The sequence below is a fragment of the Haliotis asinina genome, chromosome 5 (genome assembly GCF_037392515.1).
Source record: "Haliotis asinina isolate JCU_RB_2024 chromosome 5, JCU_Hal_asi_v2, whole genome shotgun sequence".
NCBI classification, from domain to species: domain Eukaryota; kingdom Metazoa; phylum Mollusca; class Gastropoda; order Lepetellida; family Haliotidae; genus Haliotis; species Haliotis asinina.
Window position 1 is genome coordinate 47,452,600 of NC_090284.1, and position 23,758 is coordinate 47,476,357.

At 41.6% G+C, this 23,758-nt stretch overlaps 1 protein-coding gene across 1 annotated transcript in view; it reads right to left on the minus strand.

Annotated features, from left to right (window-relative positions):
* LOC137284646 (cadherin EGF LAG seven-pass G-type receptor 1-like) overlaps nt 1-23,758 on the minus strand; it is a 122,437-nt gene that overhangs the window by 32,102 nt on the left and 66,577 nt on the right. The window contains exons 7-17 of the mRNA XM_067816537.1: nt 20,000-20,119; nt 13,800-13,909; nt 13,229-13,378; nt 12,386-12,487; nt 10,876-11,083; nt 4,526-4,678; nt 4,038-4,107; nt 3,314-3,431; nt 2,942-2,991; nt 2,201-2,324; nt 1,867-1,976 (exon numbers count right to left, since the gene is read on the minus strand). Coding sequence (XP_067672638.1) covers nt 1,867-1,976; nt 2,201-2,324; nt 2,942-2,991; nt 3,314-3,431; nt 4,038-4,107; nt 4,526-4,678; nt 10,876-11,083; nt 12,386-12,487; nt 13,229-13,378; nt 13,800-13,909; nt 20,000-20,119 — 1,315 coding nt within the window. The remainder of the gene's footprint in view (nt 1-1,866; nt 1,977-2,200; nt 2,325-2,941; nt 2,992-3,313; nt 3,432-4,037; nt 4,108-4,525; nt 4,679-10,875; nt 11,084-12,385; nt 12,488-13,228; nt 13,379-13,799; nt 13,910-19,999; nt 20,120-23,758) is intronic.

A 23,758-nucleotide genomic window follows, 5' to 3' on the forward strand; every position in this document is an offset into this window, starting at 1 on the left:
TTTCGGGGTGTCATTTTACTACAATGACATCTAAATTAGGATCATGTTTTGCTGTTTTGCAAGATCTGGCGTATATTTAGGTACCTGCGCACCGTTTCACGGTGTAAGGTTTTATGTTAAGGGTAAGAAATTATGACAAGCCTTAAGATCGCATTTAGGAACGAGGCCTAGATGTCTACAAGACGAAAAAACGACAACTCGTAAGAACGTAGCACCGCCAGTCACCAGTAGCCATGTGAGGTCTGCCATTGTCTACCAGTGGTTATTGATTGAAGTATATGTACCATCTTTACTCGTTCTCCAACCCGGGTCCAACCGAATCACGAGTCTCAATTCTCGCCTTGTGTCTCATTGCTCACTCTTAAATCCCAGTGTCCAAAGCAAAGAGAAAAGGGTGCGATCTGAACATAAGCTGTAAACTACTTCATTACAATTAAATTATGAAACATTAAAAGAATATGTTTTTGTCTGCAATATTATGTATATCATATACGTGGGATTTGTATAACAGTACGATTTTAACGTTTAGGCCCCACACTGCCCACAGTTCCAAACTGCCTACATCCCAAACTGCCAACAAATGTATTGTAGGCAGCTTGGGAAATGAGTTTTTGCCCTGTAGAATGGTGGAACAGACTAATTATCAATGAAGATGGGGTGCGTCGTGTGGAGTATGGGAATATTTAGAGTTATATTTTGTTTTGGGAAGCAGTTAACATGTTCACATTGTAATCACCAAAGCAGGCCCAGCTTAATCCCATTTAATCAAATTGGGTAGGCTTGTTTGAACTGTGTTGTTATGGGAACAAAGAAGAGAGTGCTAACTTATAGAAGTTACGTTGTAGCATGCTTTGCCTGCCTTTGTCAGATTATGTCCAAAAACATGGTAAGGACTAAACTGTTGAGAAGATCACATATTCTCCCTTAAACTCTTAATAAATTAGAAGGGGAGCCAATCGCATCCATCACACGATGGCAAATGTCCAGCGCGTTGAATCCATGAAAAGAACACCACACAACCATGTCAAAGTGGAATCTCAAGATGAGCTTCGTCACCTTAGCAGACGGCATCAGCGCGTACCTCCAGAGCGGCAGAAAAAAACGCCGCTTCAGTACCTTGATGCTGCTGGACATCTCATTAAGTTCCATAAGTGATTGTCATTTGTGTGTAATTGTGTAAGAAAAAACGCTGAAAGACCACTGTAAAATATCAGCTTCTCATGATATACCCATGTCTCCACGTGAAGACTGGGAATTCTCAGAATGAATAAAGATGTCTCACCACCCAACACATTTTTTTTTAAAATTTGGGTCGACAGACACCCAGGAACAGGTCAGTTCACTAACCAACTAACTGGTCAAGTTCATTTTAGCAGGGGTAGAACATGCCAGACCATTAACTTCACTTCCTGATCACTGGACCGTATCATATTGTTTTCATCTAGCTGTAGGCAGTCTGGAACTGTAGGCAGTATGGCAATACACCATTTTAACCACACTGATCAGTCCAGAATACCCTCTGAACAGGGCAAAAGGTGACTCTGCTTGTCGTAAGAGGCGACTAACGGGATCGGGTGGTCAGGCTCGTTGACTTGGTTGACACGTGTCATCGGTTCCTAATTGCGCAGATCGGTGCCCATTCTGTTGATCACTGGATTGTATGGTCCAGACAATTTACAGACCGTCGGTATATAGCTGGGATATTGCTCAGTGCGGCGTAAAACTAAATTCACTCACTTGAGTATAGGGCATACTCCGGGAATAATCCTTCTTATACGTCGCTTTGTTTCGCAGAACTCGCATTGACAGATGGACTTTGATTTAAACTAGTTTCACTAACTCGTGCTTGACAAAGAACAGACTCACCTGACATATACGTGTATAAGGACGGAAAGTAGACACAGGGTGGCGGACACAGTGCATCCAATATAGGACGCGAAGTTCATCAGCTCTGGCCGCTTATCTCCCTTGTCCCACTGTAGTGAAAATACAATGAAGCACTAGTAAAATATACAGATGCGATTTCATAGTTTCAGTTAATACTTTTCTGCGCATGCTGTATTATTAATACGACTAAAATAGGAATTATGTAAACATACATTGGAAGAAGTTTGTATGTTTTGTAATTGTTGTTAAAACTAGAAGCTAACTGTTCGGAACAGGTAAGTGACACCTGCTAAATGTCTAGAAAATCACTCACATTTTCATTAAACATGTCAGTAGTGACGGCAAACACGCCAGGCACTGAGCATGCGCACATGACTGATTGCGGTCTGTATTCGAGAATCTCGCAGTTACTTCTCGTCCACGTCCATTTCCGGGTTCTGCAGAATGTGATGACATGACGCATTGAAAATAAGACAAAACAGTTCATAAATGAACCAACCAGTTGAACAGTTCTACAATGCAATCGTTCAGATTAAACATTCTCCTAAAATGGAGCAAGCAGTTTTCAGTTTTGACATCAAACACTGATATTCTTAAAATGTCGGCAAGGCCATACCAAATTATATTTTGTTGAATGATCATCTATTTGGAGATGTGTTTATGATGAAAGTCAAACTCCCTACTTGAAAATAGTTTTAATGTACTTTTACAGATAATACAGTGTTGAACCAGTACCAGACCAAATAAAACCAAATAGATAGCCACTGAACTGTTGAAAATATTCAAACTTCATATTCAACTTCAAACAGAGATGAGCAGATCGTTTTATAAAGTGATTCCCATAAATCTGTCAGCCGACTGGTAAGAAACCCACACTGTGTTCAGCGGAGCAAAACAGAAGACCATTGGCGTGACTGTCTACGTTACGACTTCACAAACTTCACGGTGATTGTGCCTAGACTGTAAATTGTGTGTCTATCTAAGTGTGAGCATGTCTCTTAATTAGGTAACTGTGCTTGAATTCGAAGATGAAAGAAATTGTTGAAAGTCTTACCCATTTCGATGGTTCAACCTCACACAGTCGGGATTGGATATATTGAATGTCTGTAACGCAGAAGAAAAAACATCTCATATGCATGCCGCCTTCTATAAAATACACTGCAGATTGGCCGTTAAACATCGATGTGTCGAAATTATAGTTGTCTAGAGGTAAAAGCTTCATCCAGCGCATTCCGGATAACTCGAAGTATTAACGAATGTTTCATCATCTTCGACATAACGGAGTTTGACTATGTTTAGACTGGATCTTCATTACTAAACAGAATTTATCGATTCTATGTTTGCCACTTTCGTAGGTACTACGGGCTTCCAAATCCATGGGAGGTAACTCATGTCTAACTGGTAATAGACAAGGGAGGGAACTCACGTCTAGCAATGGAAGATCAATGATGATGGGTGATGTGAGGTTCTGCGACAGCGAGAGATCCCCCACGTGTGTGAACAACGCGACGATAGGAGTGTTCACCCAGTCGTCTTTGCGTCGGCTGCCGAGTACAAGAACGGAACACATGTAAAAAAGGTTCCTTGTATGCGACCCTTGGTATACAAACTGTTTTGAATGCCGTTTTAACATTCTTTCAAGACGTGCCAGCTCAATGGAGACTGAAAGCGAAGGTCTTAGTTTGTTACCACTCTAGTAAAACCTACGAGTGAACGAGTAGGGTTTTACGCCACTTTTACCAACATTCCAGCAACATCACGGCGGTGCACACCAGCAACAGGCTCCACACCTTGTCCCATGCAGGAACCTAACCCGGGTCTTCAGTGCGAGGAACGAACGCGTTAACCACTAGGTTACCCTACCGTCTCGTACAACCTACGAGCAAGGGTACGGTACAGACACACCAAATAGCATTCCAACTCATAATCACCAGTTCGGGAATCGCCCAAGGGACACAACTCTGTCCCAAGAATTGTGGCGTCTTAGACGATTGGGCTATTAGCGCCACTCATATACAAGACAATATGCATATTTCTATAGCACCATCAAAGAACAATAATTGAGGTACATGCTTTACACTATTGGCTTCTTGCTGGTATGTTAATGTTTTGGAGTCATACAGAACAACTTCTGATTTTGATTCTCTGACCTTTTGACCGGTTGACCCGGAAGTACCCTTGCAAGCGTTGGATATCTAAACGCCGATATACCGATGAACACTGAAAGCAGATCAATATTGGAAATTGGTAAATTTATGCCTTCTCAGTAAGTCTTGTATTGCTGTAATGAAAGAGGGTGATGTTGGTACAACTGCATTCAGGCTCACAAAACATGGGGAAAAAAGATCGATCAAGCATCCCTCTGAAATACTGAATCTAATCTCGAGTCACATGATTTAATCACATTAAAACACATCGACATTATTAATTTATCGTATCAATTTTTGTTACATCATTTAGAACAACAGGAATGACTGCAACACCAGACGAACTTGTCCTCGATTAACAATATTTCTCTGAAACTGGACACTTCTTCAAAGAAACGTTTACCAGTTACGAGTGCTTCCAGTTTTTGCTGATTTCGACTCCGGTGATTATACATCTTTTCTCGTAACGGAAATTTGATTATATCCCTTACCTGGAAGCTGCGATGCATTCTGGGTAAGAAAGGCATCTCCTTGGATCCTCACTGAGCCGTCTTCAAACTTCAGATAGTCACTCTTGAAGTCGTAGGAATCAGGAAAGAGGATACCGTTAAACTTCTCGATCCAGTGTGTCTCGATCTTAAACTCTGCAACAGGGAAGGTATTGGGTGTTCATACAACATTCATTAGTGAGGTATTTGTAAATTCAGGAGCGGGAGAAACAGAAACGGGTTATTTGCCGCAAATATTTGCCGGTCATGGCTTGGTTACCAATGCAGCAATGTGCATGGATATTGAAATTAGTGTCTTAGTGTCTGAATTGCGTCAGCCGGGGTAATCAGCTTTGACCACAATGATAGATAATAAGGGAGAGTGTTCTATAAAAACGTTATGATACACATTTGCATCGATAAGACGCCTATGAAAAGTGGGAGTGGACAGTGTTGGCTGAAGATATTCGACACAGGGGATAGTTATAGAACAGACAGTGAGATGACGCAACGTAAACTACAAGGACGTACAGTCGGGTCCAAAATTAAACTTAAAGAAGGTACTTACTACTGTACTTAAATAAAGAAAGTTATTTCACTCCGGACGAATGCGGATGATACAGTGTTGGGCGTCGTTGTACAAAACAACCTCAGAGGTAGGACTACCGTAAGTCTATGTTAACGTATGGGAGTTACGGTCACCCTAGTGCCAGTATCGCTATGTATGACGACACCCTGGGCAGCTGATCCATCGTGTCGCAGATTCCACTGGATCTTACTGATCCGCAGCCGTCTCGTCCTCGTCTATCACATCTAACTAGTGGACAACAGAGGAGGTCAGTTCACAGATCTGACCACACCTGTTTTGATTGAGCTTCGTTATGAAGTAAGATTCTTCCAACAGTTACCACCCTTGATATGTACACTTTCCTCCATGGACGGAAATATATTTACCAATTTCTTCAAAATGATTTCGGAATCTCAACTTCAGAAAGTTCTTCGTGATAAAACAACCAATTTCTGACGTCTGGTGTTCACAATTTACGGATTAATCAAGTTTGCTTTTGACAGAATCTGACGGTACTGTCTCTAATAGACTGAAACGACTTGGTCGATCAGCGCAAATATAACTGTAAACGATACAGCTGCCTAAATAGAACCATACATAACAGTATCATCAAGCGGAAGAAGCTCCCTATATATGGTGTATAAGGATATTAGCAGGCGTTAAACACGACGCTGAAACTATTCCTTTCAAAAGGCCCTGTGTGGGTGAGACAGTAATTGAAATAAACGACAGTTCCAGCACGGGGCAATAAATCATATCCTGATCAGGGACATAACTGATCCTAAGTCACCCTAACCCGACGGGGTAATCTGTATCTTACGCTGAGATGATGGGTTAGGGCGACCTAACCGTCGCAGTACAAACTTTTAGAGTTGCGGGCCTTAGTTGTACCAGGAACCTAAAATCATGGGCTTGAATCTGGGATTCGTCTCAATTATGCTTTTGGGTTGTAGGTTTCATGAAGGTGAGTGAGTTTAGTTTTACGCCGCTTTTAGCGATGTTCAATATCTTGGCGGGGGAGACAAGAAATAGTCTTCACATACTGTACCCACGTGGGGAATCGATCCCGGGTCTTCTTTGTGACGTGTGAACGCTGTAACCACTAGGCTACCCAACAACCCCTTCATGAAATTAGTAAGCTAACATGTCATGATATCAATAAAATACTGTTCAATGGCGCGTTGCTTGCACACAGTTCACCAATACAAAGTGACGTGCGTGCACATGGTGCGGTCATTCGTTTAGGGGACACGGGGCGATTGGGGTAACCTAGTGATTACATGTTTTAACCTTTCGCTCGTCATGTCGACCAGGGTTCGATTCCCCACATAGGCACCATGTGGAAAAAGTGGCGTAAAACTAAACTCACTCCCAAACTAAACACAACCAACATATACCAGCTTGAAAACAATACCCAACCCTGCAATGTGTCATGTATTCTGCAAATACCAGTCCTATATAACACTAAAACTAGCCTGAACCTCTAACAAAGGCAATGTACATTCAGTACACAAACGGGATTCGAATGCCAAATTGCTTTCTGCAATCAGCAGACAATTTCATGGTCGTTTGCTGCTACTGTGAATACTGACGAAGACATTGAGGCCAACTGTCGTGTTCAGAATCTTCTACGGCCCAAACTTCCCGTTAGGTTTATTAGAAAAGTTTTCTGTCCACATCCGTCGACTTTGGGAAACAAAGGATATCTATGGAGATGACGCTCTGATATATCCTTGCTTCTTCGACACTGTGCCTCTCCGATCAGCTTCAATCCAGAATTAGCAATTGTTTTCCACCAACTGACATTTTTACGAGAGCAATTCTGACCCTATAGCTTCAGATATACTTTTGCTTCACGTCTTTAATAGAATTACGGACTCCAGTCTGGCCGGTGTAAGTTTACGATCAATTATGGGACCATCCCCATGGGATCACCATGATGTCCGATCACCAGCACTTCCGGCCAGACAACACGCCAGAGAAGGCACGTGCAGCGTGTTATTGTCCAGCGATGGGTACATCGGAACCGAGAAATCAGTTGGACAAAATCGATACAGCTAGTTAACGAACCGTAAATATACAAGAGAGAAGATTGCTAGGAAAATCTTACGTTTTGACTTTCTTTGAAATAGGGAAAAACGGGGCCTAGTTTCAATGATTTTCTTTGAGATCGCCAAAACAGTTCCAGGAGTTGAAGTCTCGTGATAAAAAGACATAGAGATCTTAATCGGTGGGCGCAGAGGTTCGAGCAGGAGGAAATTATACTGGATTACCAATTCCTGCAAAGCAATGGCGTGTGTGGAATGGCCTACCTAGGTCGACTAGGCTTAGTCAGCGCTCAGAAACGCTGAGGTCGCGAATATTTGGAAACATTTGGTATGGCATCAGCTGTATTAATACGAAACATTTGAATGTCTCCTTAATAAAATTATAACCAGATTTTTGGTACTCCTTCTGTTAAACCTGACAAAGCCTACTTTACATATCTATGATAACAGTGTCGTTGATGTTTTGGGGTTTAATTGATTGTGAGTCTACCACAATGCCAGAAAGGTATAAAGATATGTGTTACTGGTAACACATTAATGCTTGTAGATTTGCGTATGACATACTAGTGTTATCGCTCCAGAATATTTGTAGAACAAATGACAAACCAATCACCATCTTGAACCTTACAAACTATTAATCATCACCTGCTCATCTGCCCCGAAGCGTAAACTAAAGTGTGGCCAACGAGCATATAAGTACACACCTGCAGTGCTTTGGAATAATTTGCCATTAACGGTGAGACCCTGCTGAGGACTCTTTCAAGAACCATTAGAAAGGGTTCTGTAACCCCATGTCTCTGACGCATTATACGTCTGTCTGAATTTGAATTTGTCTTTGATTTTGTGTATGCCAGTTTTGCTTCGCAGCGTTGTCAACATAAAATAGTGTATGGAATTTAATTTCATTCAAACCTACTGTTGTCATCATCACTAATTATCATATATGGTTTACATGGAATTAAGGGACCCTTCATAATCTTTGGCGTGTGTTTGTGCGTGTGCGTGCGTGCGCGCGCGTGTTTGAGTGTGTGTCTGTTTTCCTGATATTCGTTGGGGGGAATGCAGGTGGGGTCACCTACTTAGTGCCCAAATTGTAGGGGTTGGGTGGGGAGAGGGTCATTCACATTTTACACGCTTCTCCATAAATTGGCCATAACTTATGATCGACCCCTGTTCGAATTAAGTTCAAATAGAACCCTAACGAAGTTATACTGTTTCCTTCATTCCTAAGATACCGGAACATGACCCTCTATGTGCGCAAATAAATACTGCATTAACCCATCCATTCTGATTAAGAATATAATCATGATGTATTTCTGAAATGTGCTTGTGCGACTTTATGGCAGCCATTTATCACCTGTGTTTGGGTTTGCAATACAAAGCTCTACAGAGTGTATTGGATTATAACCTAGACAGTGACGCCTCGCCATCTGTAGCTGTTACACAAAACCTCGGTTGCTATCTGGCGGCCATTACGATTCCAGCTGCTCCTGTGTCCTTGCTGAGAGCTGTCCTTTTTTCGTCATTAATGGGATTTCTTTCTCCTGTGCTATCTAAACAGCTTATTTTGGCACCCTGATGCGCAGAAAACAGACAAATCCTGGTAATTTGAAAAGAAGTCGTGCCTGCCTGAAAAAAATATCCAAACGTGTTAGTGTTTGGATTCCACCGTGCGAAAAGAACGCGTGGACCACAGCCCTTAAACTGGTGCCAGCGATTCCTTTATGTCAACATATTGGTTTTTGGCGGAATTGATTTTAGATATTTCAGGCGAAGGAATTTGCTGCAAGCGCTCTTGAAATGAACATGCAATTTGGTGAGGTCATTAGAATTTCAATTTCAAGAATGTTTTTTATGTGTGCATGTGGTTTTACCTTCGTTGAGAAAGGTTATCTAAAAAGTCCTTGCACAGATGTCAAGACTGTTAAGTTTTCAGCAACAATAAACCTCTAAATCTCTCCGAACATTTAACTTAGTTTGTAAAGCTTTCACCCACGGGCATTCAACAGGCTAGGAATATCGAAGTGTTCGTTTTAACAATTTGTTTTGGATTTCGTATTTCCAATAAATATGTATTGCAGAAAAAACCTTCAGAATGAACACGAGTCAGTTGGTTTTTACGATGATTTAAACGGTATTCCAGTAATATGACTGCGTGTCAGATTAATGCGGTAGGAATGCCTGAGGTAATATGCTGGTTTGAGATGCCTTAGTGGACAAATGACACAGGTTAACGAGTACTTAGATTTCCAGATTACATACTATTAAGACTAAAAACCTTGATTTTCGGTCACGGGGATGTAGGGTCACGTGTTTACCGGAACTCCATATCGTACTGACGGGCAATTGGTCGAAAAAATACATTAGCGAGTAATGTCTCGATGTCTGTTGAAGCAAGTTCAAGCTGAATTTTAAACGAACCTCATTTCAGCTTGAATTGTGCCCCCTATTGTATTCCCTGTGTCCTAATATGTCAACGGCGAAAGGAATGCGAATAAGGATGCCTACATTACTAAGCACGCTATCTTTGTCACCAACCTTGTCATTTAATCTATGTCTTCAACATATATGGTATAATGAAAAATGTACTTTTGGTTTATGGAGTAGGAGTGAGTGAATGAGTTTAGTTGTACGCCGCAGTCAGCAATATTCCAGCTATATGGCGGCGGTCTGTCAATAATCGAGTCTGGACAGACAATCCAGTGATCAATAACATGAGCATCGATCTGCGCAATTGGGAACCGATGACATGAGTCAACCAAGTCAGCGAGTCTGACCACCCGATCCCGTTAGTCGCAACTTACGACAAGTGTAGTCGCCCTTTATGGCAAGCATGGGCTGCTGAAGGCCTATTCTACCCCGGGACCATGGCGGGTCTATGTAGTAGGATGGTTTTTACAGTTGCGAAACAGCCCAACATGAATGTATATTAAACAAAGTACGGACACCCAGAAAGGCCGGTGATCCACCCTCTAGAAATAAACTACATGCTGCCTGGTTTGGTTCCAAGCACTTCGCGTGACATTTCGTTTAAGCTCGATAGGTTGCAAAGTTGAATATACAGACAAAAATTGAGGGCTAGCCCTACCTTTTCAGTAACAACCACGTGTAAGCCCGGCATTTTTCTTATAACAGTAGCTACGCCCCTGGTTTTAATTGTGGCTCAACGTGGACAAGACAGCAACAGTGATCAACAGCGTGGGCATCAACACAATACGATGACATGTGTCAATCAAGTCAGCGAGCCTGGCTCACCCTGTCTCACACACAGTTCACCGATCCTGTGAAACCTTCCCAAGCCTATTAAAACCGTGTCAATATTTTATGAACATGCAGCGTATTGGTATTTACACTTGTATAAAAAAAATCAACAAGTCCTCTCAAATATGCAGTCTTAGCTGTATTAGCCTTGCAGTTACAGAGTTCGCTCGTCGCGTATGGTTCGATCCCTATGCATGCATATTGTGTGAAACCACGTGTTGGTGGGAATTATCCTTCATTATTGCGAAATGACACAAAAAACATAACCATTCATCCACATGCAAAAGAATCGAAAAAAAGCTAAGGGAAAAAACTTATAAGAAATTGCCGTCTCGCAGGAGGAAATCAAGGCTGAAATATTGCCTACTGGACTTTTAACTCAGTCTGCCGTGGAACGAAAAAAATGCAAAAAACCATTGCTAGCCTTTCATGATTTAAAAAAAAACTTTCTTGAAACTACAATTAAGACAACTTACCTATATTGCCCTTGAAGACTCGAATGAAGGCTTGATTGTATGGCTTGATTCCATCGATCACGTGGAAGACGAGACTTCGCGAGATGACGTCAGCAAAATCATGCATGACCTTCATAAGGTTATCCCCTTCAACCCCAGAAGGTTGTGTAGCGTTCCAGCCTTTCTCATTTTTAGAGTTGAGAAGATTGTCTACGACTGAAGCCAGTATCTAGACAAATAAAATGACAAACCTTACGCATAGACTTCCGTTGTAAAGATTACTGCGAGTATTTGTGTTTTTGAAAAATTACTTCGGGAACAAATTTCTTTTCGTTTTTATTCTTCCTCACCCAATAGAGGTTCCAGAAGAGGAAGTCATTATTATTGAGGAGTTAACTATGTCCACAACAAAACCAGTGCGCAACGTTATCACCAACTGTGAAGACGTATGCATTACGGAAGACGTTTTTCACGAGACGTCGTTGCCAACACGGCACTAATGTTCGTCAGCTCTCATTACAAGCTTGGTTTGCTGCCGATCTGTTCTACCCAGAACCCCCCGGGGGAACAGTTTATCGATATACATACAGATAAATTTATAGATATTCAGCAACATATTGAGGTACATTTCTGTATAATGTTTATACTGAACGAAATAAAAATTGTAAATTGTTCAGAGGCAGCGCGTCCTTCGAGGGAAATCATTTCTCTTTTTATCAATCAACTTGTTTTGATTGCAAGGTTCAAATAGGACGTCAGACCTCCACTGAGGATATCCAGAAGACATGAGATGTGCGTGTGTGTGTGTGTCGAAATGGCACTTCAGTAGCATCAGAAAAAAGGGATGGGCGCCGTTTGACGGTTCAGCAGTAACAACCCGTCCCAGTAGACCACACGAGGCTGTGTCCACTGGGGACATTTTGCTCTCTATCTGTTTGGAAGAGTACTGGACAGGCGGAAATTTCGCCCTGGCGGTATTGGTGCGACATTATACGCTTTGCCCTATACCAACCAATGTCTCCTGCTCCGGACAAAGTTATAAGGTATTGGATGACGTAGATGACATGTACCATCCACAAAAAGTTAAATATTCCCGATTGTCTCTTTCATATTAGGATGGTTAATCTGTCATGGCATGATAGGTAAACTTTTATTATAGGATCGTGAGACATAGCATGAAAGATTAACCATTGTAATAAGGAACATTCTGGTGCCATGACAGATTAACTATTGTAATAGGAAACATATATGAATCTTGACGGATTATCTATTGTAATAAGACACTTTCTGGTATCATAACAGATTAGTTATTGAGATAAGAAAGAATCAGTTGTCATGACACAATAACTATATAATAATTGTAATATGAAACATTCATGACAGATTGCCTATAAAGATATGGAATATTCGGGTGTTGTAACTGTTGTTATATAATACGATGTACACCTGTGAACAGACATCACTACACGGTGTCTTGTTTGTATGGACATTGATGTCGTGAGAAGACGGTGTCGAGTAGATGGTTACGTACCTGGCAGAAAGTCTGTGTTTGGTCAAACGTGGGGTAAATCTCGTCGGTACGGGCATACGTTGATCCTCCCTCCCGCCAGGTAATAGTCCGAGGGGTCACTCCCTGTGTGGGCAAAGGAGAGTAGCTGGTTTGTTATCAGGTGTGTGTTTGATTTATGGGAACATCTGGGTTTGTCGCCACTGTATTTCAGTTTCTCATGGGTCGGCTTGTACAAATGTGTAATGGGTGCTACCAGTATTACAGGACAGGCTAATCCTTTTCACGAACACCTACTGTCATCACTGATTTTCATTGAAACATTCATATCATTTTGCAGCCGTGTCCGCCCTTCACACCTAACGTAGGATTTTTCAAGTCTCGGTATTCTTTTGCACTGACAGGGATTGTCTCAGATGCATTCTAAATGCGACAGTAGTGAGTGTAGATAGGGTACTAAAAAACATGATCATTTGTTGGCTGAATGTGGCATCTGAATGAAGTCATTGTCCTTCGCATTGAAGATGCGTATATGTTCTTCTGTGAGATATCTTGTACAGGGATAACCGCAGTTCTGATCTCATGGCCACTTTTACGGATGTGATCATATGCTGATGAGTAATCGGGTCCCCGAAGAGAATCCTGGTAAAGGTTATGCCTAAATATTTACATTTTTACTTCAGGCGCTAGTACAAGGTCGTGTATGCTGCTAAGTATCCATCTGCACAGAGGGTTTGTGTGACTCAGCACAAGAAGGAGGTAAGGAGTGGAAGGAACGCGTGTTGGTCACCAAATAATCAACAATCATATGAGAAGACATATTTGATTTACGGACATGTTTAGGTTGAGATAACGAGACCAACTGACCTGCGTCTTGACCAGGATTTCGATGAGGTCGATGACGGTGGCGATGTCGATGGGGTTGAGGTACGTGTGGTCCTCTGTGTGGTTCAGCAGCTTGAACGCCAACTCCAGCACAGACATCTCATTGATACCGGAAGTGGTGAACTCACTGAACTGAAATCATCATCATCATCATCATCATCATCATCACAACCACAATCATCATCGTCGTCGTCATCATCACCATCATCACAACCACAATCATCATCGTCACTACCATCATCACCACCGTCACCATCGTCGTCGTCATCATCATCATTATCATCATCATCATCACAACCACAATCATTATCATCATCATCATCATCACAACCACCACCACCACTATTGTCATCATCATCAGCAGCAGCAGAGCAGCCTCATCATCATCGGCATCGTTATCAAGTAAACCATTCTGGATTCAATTAGAGAGCGAAGACATTACCTTGACGCTGAAGTATAGCAACAATGCTAACGATTTGTTTGTAAAGGTGGACTGAGCGAACAGTACGGAGCATGTTAGTATAGCCAGAACACAAAAGGCAGACATAAATACCTCTCTTTTGAGGTCCATGAGGTCTTCCGAGATGCAGTCATCGATGTGCGGGATGTCCCAGATACCGTTGTTGTCGTTCTCTTGGAGACGACAGGCTCTGGTCGCGTAGTCTGAAAGAGGGAGCGAATAAATGGTGAGATGTGGTTAGACTGTCGGTTTGGGGGTCAAAGTCAGCCAGTATTATCGGTCTCTATCAGCAAGTGCAGGGATACATGGAGAGTCGAGAGAGACCCCCAGGAATCATCAGATCTATAGCGAGTGAGTATGGTTTTAGGGCGCTCTTAGCAATATTCCAGAAATATTACGGCGGGGAACACCAGAAATGGCCTTCGAAGACACATTGTACCCGTGTGGGGAATCGAACCCGGGTGTTCCGCGTGACGAGCAGACGCAGTAGCCATTCAGCTACCCCACCGCCCACAGCATACCTATATGTATCTTCAAACTAACTTCTGTTCACGCAGTAACGACTTTCAACGTAATATGTATTGTCTGCAAAAAAAAATAGAGTCAGGGGGAGACGAGAGGACGTGTGATGGCGTTTCAAAAAGTGACTTATGCTTACATAAACTACAGTGGGCAATGGACATATGTCTTTGTGATGAACATGACGATCCGAGGACTGAAAATGGAGCTTCATTTTACACCCCTTACAGCCCAACTTAGGATAAAAAGAACCTGACTGATATCACCTTAAAAGCGGCTTTCATGCATTAAGACCCTCAGGTACGCCTTAAGACCTGCCGTTATGACTCCTAAAGACCCGTCCCCCTACCCCCCACCCCCATACGCCGCCTTGATATCCCCGGTAATGACGCCTTGAGATCTCCCTCATGACACTGTGACTGTCCGTTAAAATGCCCAGAACCCTTAACCTCTTAGAATCTAGGTTATGACACCGTTAGATCTTCGGTCTTCAGATCGGTAAGATCGAATTTGACCCAGATGTGTCTACAACTACGCAAGTAAGGTGTGACTGAAAATCAAATTTTAGTTAACAAGCAAAATGGGGCTTATAGGTGACTTGAATTAAATTTGTTAGGACTGCGAGTTGACCAATTGAGACCGATTAACCAAGTACTGAGGCGGGTCATCGATGAAGTGCAGCAAGAGGCAATTGACCCAGCATCTGTGAGGAATACAGAATAGGGTAAGTGATTATTTCGGACGCGTCTACTTATTGTACAGGGGCGGTGGACCATCCTATTGGTGAAAGCGTTCGCTGAAACCGAAGACCCGGGTTCGATTCCCCATATGGGTACAGTGTGTGAAGCCCATTTCTTGTGTCCCCGCCGTGATGTTGCTGGAATATTGCTAAAAGCGGCGTAGAACTAAACTCACTCACTCGTAGTGATGTGTACGCATGCGCTTGTTTCATGAATGTTCTAAACTCACGTACTTACTTAAGTTCGAAGGTGCATAGGAGGCTAAATAAAGGACAGTACTGTCAGCACTACTGAACCCTGGTCATCGACCAAAGGAGAGAACACCTTACCCTTACAAGTAGCCCTACAACCCTTGGAGATGTATTTAATATACTATGCCGTAAGGGAACAAGTCAGATTTCATAATGTACTCTCTCAAAATATCAACGCATAGGTGTAATTATCTTCAAGGTGAGATAACATGCAATTCCGAATCAGTTGCAGCCAACTTTCACAGTATAAAAGATGAAATGCTAGTTATGATGTATAGCTTATAGTTTAAAGTTATAAAAGGTTCAATAAGTGACGTCGTCAGCTCCAAGTTTGGCGTCGTTTTCAGTGCCAACACATCGGTCAACAGTGGCCTATTTTTGGTGTGGAAATGTTTTGTTGGTATAAGTCCCATAAACTCCAGGGATAATAGAAATGACTTGCAACGACAGATTGAGACTCCCCAGCCCTTCCATGTGCACAAATAAACACTATAATAAATTATTACGATCAAAGACTATTTTATAAACATTCGAAAGTTTACATATTGATATCAGCTGAGCGGTTTTTTGTGTTTTTTTTTCAATAATTGTTATTCAAACACGAGTAAATTCATGTATTCAGAAACAATCTGAATTAGCGGACTTCCACACTAAATTTACATCACTTAGTTTATAGGCTTCGACACGAAACTTTAGGTAAAGTCTTCATCTATCTCGCCTTTGCTAAAAAAACAGTTTCCTCTCGCACAGGCTCTTTTATAACCTTGACGCAGGCTCGTATAAACAGGATTTAAATCATTAGCCAATATTTTTATTCATAAACACATTAATCGTGAGTAATGGCTGTTTTTTTCATCTTCAAATCACTTTCCCCCTCAGTGCCTAGCTGATCACGTTTATAAACTTGAAGGAACTTTTGATGTGTTTTTCTGCTGTGCAGTGATGTACATTTGAGATAAGCTACAGTCACGCCTTTATACGACACACTGCTTTAATGTCATTTCCATGTACACGGTTCTCCTAAAGATCCTTGAAGTAGTGATGATGAGAGGCAGGTTCTGCCATCAGGCATGACGAGAGATATCTCCTGATTTTGTCTAGACAGGCATCAAACGCTGGAAACTTGCAGGATAATAGTATATTAGCTGCTGCACCAGTATCAAGGTCACGTCACTCACTGAAGGTCAAGCAGGAGGATATGAGTTATTTACATCCCCCGATCCATCAAAGGTGACAACTGGAGCTGTCATACTCAGCAGTCTGTGGTGATAAGCATGAAACGATCGGAGAAATCCCTCCAGCTTTCTCTCCAGACCAGGCTTTCAATGACTAGCCGCTGCCAACCGGCATAGCAGATAGGTGTCGTAACGGGATCGTGGAAGTCAAAAGGGTTTCGCCTCAATCGATATGTAACTCTGGAATTCTTTAAAGAACACGGTCGTGAATGTGCGTGTTATTTGGTGATCCTCCAAATGCACATTGTGCCTGACGAGAAGCCAGGAAACTGTTTCATCGTTAGCCACGGCTGGCCTGGTCGCCTGTAAGAAGGATGGCATCATGGTATTTGATTGGGAGGGTCTGCGGCTGATGATAAGATACGTCACAATACCAGATCTGTTCAGTTTTGCCTGCTACAGACGGTAGGAACAGATCCGCTAATTAACTCCGTGGAAGCTTCAGTGGAAATACCTTGGTGTGGCTTGAAACCGTTTGCAAGATCAATGGGTGTACAATTATCTGTTTGGACGTAATTTTTGGTAAATCGATAGTGTGTTCCTTTCGAAGCATGAAAAATAAAAACAAACAAAAAATATCAAGCTATATACATGTAATGTTTTCTCATTATCAGAGTCCCAGCAATGAGTGGCAAGATTACAAAACATGGTTCGGATACACTACTACACTTTCTCAGCAGATGCAATAACTTATTGGGGTTGAGACCCACCCGGGATTCGAACCCACTTGTCCGAGTGTAGCACCTAATAAACTGACCAGAACCCACAGTCAGCCACCTAAACCATTAGGTGTTACACTCTGACAATGTGGGTTCGAATCCCGGATGGGACTCGCCATCAAAGAGTAATAGAAAATTGTGCAATACTTTGCAAATGTAATCTCAAATACAGCATAGTTTTCATTTGACTACTTTCTTACAGTCATTGTGTATTCTAATTATACATAGATTCGAAATAGTACTGTTCTTCGCAAAATTCAAATGGTATATTAGAACTACGTTCAGTATGATACAATACCATTTTATAGTTACAGTTGCATAATAAAATAGTTTTGGAAGATCAAAATGACCTCTCATGCTATAATAACATTGCTGATAGAATTCTAAACAAATGAGGTTGATTTGTTTTCTGCATAAAATATGTCCAAAACACATTCGCAACATCCCATGAACGTATACGTGTTCTTCGTGGGGGGCCTTCTGCAAGCAAGTAATCTGATGTTTGAAAAGGTCACGGGTACTAAAAACGGAAACGTGTTTTTTCCGATTTCCAAGAAACATCTGTGCCACCGCAGATCTAAACATCTGGGAAAAAATTTACTTATGACCTTTCGCGTCGACACACATCAACACTATATAAAGATCTGTGACATTTAATCAGCTGACTGCACGAATTAATCAGATTCCCGATGCTCGTTCAAGTCTCCACCTTGAGATTGTTGTGTCTGGTCGATCGGCTAGCGTGACCCCTTGACTTGCGCACTTAAACACCGGTAAATATTTAAAGATGAACCTCACTGACCACGAACACATCGATTTCGATGGTGATTTACATCTCATCAATAGCCGTGTTGTAGGTACAGTCAGTGGCATTTACTTGCCAGATTTGGTTACCATAATGAAGATACTGATTAGAATCGACTGAACCTGCAGGGTTCGCTGTCCGGAGTTCCTGTCGACAAGGTCTAACGACTATGGGAAGTCTGTGTATGCGTGTAGGAAATCTTTGCAGTAACAGTGCTCTGTGAATCGTGATCCACACATTCTCACATCCCTGACCACAGTTCACAACTACACTCAGTACGCAAGTTGCCAGATCGCTATAGGTTACATAAGAAGTTCGCATGAAGAATAATCCGGCAGAACTACATATGTTCTGGAACATGACATGACTTAGTTTTACAAAGCAGTTCTGGAACTACGACTTGGACCAGTGAAGAACTGGAATCAGGGTTGGAATTGGCCTTCAGTAACCCATGCTTGTCGTAAGAGGCGACAAAGGGGGACTGGTGGTCAGGCTAGCTGACTTGGTTGACACATGTCACCGTATCCTATTGCGTAGATCGATGATCATGCTGTTGATCACTGGAGTGTCTAAATCCACTCACTCATACTAATTACGTTCAAGGATTAAGAGCATACTGTGGCCCGAAATAAACAGTTTACTAATGTTCGATGGGTAATTAGTGTGGCACGATATCAAGGTAATTGTTTCTAGCAAAGTATCATATGAATATATGCAGACACTAGTCCATAAACATTATGTATCACGTAGACTAGAACACGATTGTGTTTAATCAGCAGCGGTAACCTGCATGGAAGTTAAAGAATATTAATCAAAATGCGAAGATCGATACTCATAGTGTTGATCATAAGAATGTTTGATCCAGACTCGATGATTTACAGGCCGTCGTCATATAGCTGGAATATTGCTGAGTGTGGCGTTAAGCAAACTAAAGAAACGAAGCCGAGTTTCCAGATGACTTGAAAGGAACTTTGTATCCAATATGCGCTAATAGAATTGTCCTTTGGTGACGGTCGGGACCGAGTGGTTAGGCTCGCTGACGGCTATCGTATCCCAAATGCGTAGATCGATGCTCATGCTGTTGATCACTGGGCTCGATTATTTACAGACAACAAACAAACAAAAGCAACCATGCTATGGCGACTATTACGGACCCAGTGACACGCTAGTTTTCAAAATTGAAAAGAACTTTGAAAAAGGAAATTCATAAATCGATACATCAACGTTTTCAAAACCGAGGGAACAGAGACATATAGAAGCCAAACGTTGTTTGTCTTTCGGAATGTGTGTACATAAATCCAGCGTCACTTCAACAGTACGTATCTGTCTGTGATGCCCTCCCTGGAAGAGTCTTTTATCCTACCTTTTATCCATTTTTTCTACCGAGTGGCATGTGGTTATAGAACTGCTGTATGAACTTGAACACCCGTTCTGCAGCATGCTCGTTACAGTGTCAATGCAACTCTCTACTCGAGTTTATCTGCACCAGATGTGGGGTCACATTATCAAAAGGCTTACATGCCAATGTCGTCTCTCAAGGCAACCCTTGAGTGTAGCATTACGAAGTCCACGCAGATACTCCGGACATCTTTCTACAAACGGATCTCATCGATACACCTATCGCGACAGTACTGAAGGACGGAGGTGCGCTATGATCCTATTGTGAATAAGTTGCAGGACTAAGTAAGATCGCTAGTCCAAGAAACATGAAAAACACGATGCAGTGACCACTTGGACTGCCGAAGACCAAAACATGATCTTGGATCAGAACAGGTCTGTAGTACACGGAACACGGGTGATTTAGTGTCCTTTGATGGTCCTGCGTCAGAATATCCTGGGTAAAGATCTCTTGTAAAAACTACACTGGTGTTCTCAAGGCCAGACCCTGTGACTTTGCAAACAAACACAGTTTAATATTGCTACTGCGAGGCCAGATTTCACCGTATCGCGTATTCACTTTGGTCACGAGGGTAGACGGGCCTGTTCTAATACACGTATGGGGAAAGTGAAGTACATGTACTTACCCACAGTAAGGTTCTTCTTCTCCGCTGCCTCCTGCCCCGGGCACACGATGCTGATGTTCTTCTCTGCCTTCGTCCTCGTCCACTCTATATTCTCCACGGTTTCCCTGTTACACTGGGCACCTGGCGAAACAAGGGCACATGTGTGTTTAAAGGTAGCCATCGATCGGTAGTTATAGTCTGAAAGACCAAAAGTAACACGTGCTCTGAGCACTTTATACAGGAATTCTCGGTGTTCCCAGTATCCACGTGTCATAATTTAATCCTGGGTACTTTTCAAAGAAAGTTCCTGTCTTCCTCGGGCCCACGTGTCATAACTTAGCCCTGAATTTCTTGACAGGGGAATTTCCTGTCTTCCCAGTATCCATGTGCCATAACTTACTCATGTAGACTTGACAAACATATCTTAGTCCACTAATCTGGGCCAGTGGGAGCTGCACTGCCCAGCCCCCAAACTACCACGATGACATGTTTTAAATGGATTAAACAGTGTTTTGAATTAACGTTGGACGATGACTTTTAATTAATCACTAAACAATCAGGATATATTGATAACAATCAAGGTCCTAAACAGCTTCATTGGGGTTAATCTGGATTACATCTTTCTAAACCAAACTACTTAAATATAGGTCTTATATAAGACGTATTTTTCACTGGCTGACGTCATCTATCCAATTCTGTTCTACCACTGTATAAGTAGGTCTGTATGGATAAACAGAAATAACCTTGCAACGCAACGTATTGTATTTTACAACTTACATAAACTATGCCAAGTCGAATTAAAACTTTGATAGTTCACCTGATGAATGTTCGCTTTAGTAACAACACACAACTTATCTTACTTTGATCATGGCTTAGTTGTATTAGATGCCTTTAAAATGTATTCAGAAGGAGACATCAAATCAATCTCATACTGACAAACGGCGAAAGTGATATGCTGCAATATCATTCTACATAGGCATGATTTGAACTCACTTTTCAAAAAAATATTGAAAACATGTTTCATTATTTATTGTGTGTAGACACAGTCGATGATGGTAGAACATTCTTTGCTGATGGTAGAACATTCATTTCTTTAGACCATGAGATACGATGACGTCAATTTCCGCCCAGAATATTTAGCAAAGAACTTCATTCCCAAACTGAACAGTCAGCAAACAAATCAATACATGCGATCGATTGGTTTGGACCACCTGTGAATACACGACATACAACGGCAGTGTTGTTTTGTCGCTGTAAATGTTGTCCAAAACACCGAAGAGGTAGCCGAAACATAATATACTGAATTAACTTTAAAAAATATACAAACGTGCCTCTAAATTCTAACAATTTAAAATATTTATTTCACCCGCGTTCGAATAAAAACAGCTTTAAAGGTGTTCTATCACAGGCCTGGTTGTAACATGTTTTCTTTCCATGCAACATGCTATTTTTAAGAAGGTAATACAGTTGTGTTTACGAAGGCAAAGATCAAAGAAAGCCCACGGCGAAGTTGTGTCCGTATTGTTTGTTTGTTGTGATGGATGGTTTTCCGAGCTCAAAGATAAAACACCTTCAGATGAGGAGGATTTTTCTTAAAAACGAACTGATGTCTCCAGTTGTCAACAAACAGAGAGGAACATGGCGTTGATCTGGCTCTTCGTAAAGTCATACATTCCCAGGGGAATTGAAATGTCACTTTTAGGAGAATGTACCAGCATGTTTTGTTACATTATCTGTGGAACAAATGCCCCAAAATATTCATAGATGGAAATACGTATATATTATCTCTAATCCGCTTTCCTGGATGAATATGTGCTTTTATCATCTTTGACGGGGACATTATAAAAATTCAAGTGACATGTCATAAAAACGTTCATTTCAATATAATCTGATATATTAATACACATAATTGACAACTCAAAAGTGTGAAAATTGTTTGATTTACAAGTACAGCTCACGGATTCTCGTTTGTATTTATCATAGCTGAATATACTGACATTATGTAAAAAGAATCCCCGCAAACTGTCGACAAGGGGAATGCAATATTGTGCATTGTCACGGCATTGGTAAAACGTGGCAGCAATGGTTATCTGTAATGTCAGGAATACAGACACAATTCCAGACATACACGTGAATCATGGCACTTGTTGATTCAAAGAGTATGTCTTATGACATTGTTAGCATTTACAGATGATGAGTTTTACCGCCTTTATTAATCACGTATGATCATGGAACAGCACTCTCGACCTTGAACCACAGTGGGAACAGTTACAAGTGATCTACAAAACGACCGCAGTTAGTAAGAATCCCCTGTAATGTACATGCAAGTTTATGCTTTGTTGCGCGAGATAATAGCATTCATTTTCTCAAGGTCGCTACTGTAATTGTCAGCTAAAACTTGCACATCTCAAGTTCGGATACGTAACAAATAGTTGAACTGCAAACACCAATGTTGATTTGGCTTTAAAAACGTGAGTAAATTGGAATCAGCTAGATTCTACTTGTTTAAATACCATTTTACAGAAAATATCAGCTAACGAACCATTTCTAATCGGCACCCACCAACGTCATTCATCTGAATTGAAATATAACAGTTCTTGAAATTTGAACATGGTCGATTCCTAAACTTGGACACTAAATCGGGAACACCCGGTGCCTGTACTGATTTTCTGTGAGACATTCATATAGTTTCATGAGTTCTTTGCCATTTGCGCATCCTGGAATCTGTTTGGGCAGACGCTCGAGAGTATTCTCTGGTGTTAACGTTGTATACGATCATCAGGTGTAGTGAGTCTGTTTGCCTGACAACACAGTCTGTTTGCTAACGGCATACATGGAGACGTGCTTAACGAGGCTGCAGGGGTCATCAACATCTCGCCCGCCAAGTTGTAAATGATCTCATTGAGAAATGGGAAAATATGGAAAATAATTTCCAAAACACATATAATTTGGAACCCGATCGGGTTCGTTTGTTCAATCCTGTGACAAGCAATTCACATTTCAATTGGCCAATTACAGCAAAGATCAACACATGGATGTGAGCGGGCTGGAGTTTTATAATTTCTCTAAAGGTTTTATTCCCGCGTGACGATGGAAGAGTTACAAACTGAAACTTTTACACTTTAACGTTAGAAGCGTGTTTCTTGCCGGAAACATACATGGTAAGTGTGAAAACCCCCTAGGATGCTTCAGTAGTCATGGCAACGCAACCTATATACTCACTGCCCCTCAACACACATACAGGAGTACAAAATAAAGGATTTGTGATACCGTGAGACAAATTAAAAGAGTACTGCAGGTTGGTAGGTGATGGGTGAGACCGATAAATATGCATGTTATGTTTACCCATCCCCATTACGCGGTGGGGTAGACGAGTGGTTAAAGCGTTTGCTCGTCGCAGTGAAGACCCGGGTTCTATTCCCGCATGGGTAGTATGTGTGAAGCTCATTTCTGGTGCCCCGCCGTGATATTGCTGGAATATTGCTAACAGCGGAGTGAAGACATTGTCACTCAGTCACTCTACGCGGAAACCCTAATAATCCGTGATCTGTGTAACTAGTTTGTCTTCTACATATTGTGGAATAATCAACACTGGTTATTCTCTGGCGCTGATGCATCATATTAAATGATGACTATAAAACATGACCCGGTGCCCATTGTATGATATGTATTGTTCACGTACAAAGATGTAGAGATAATAAGATCAAAGACTAGGCACACAGCCTTTCGAATGATAATTATTTGCTTGACTCTAAAACCTGAAAACATGTTCATTATTCT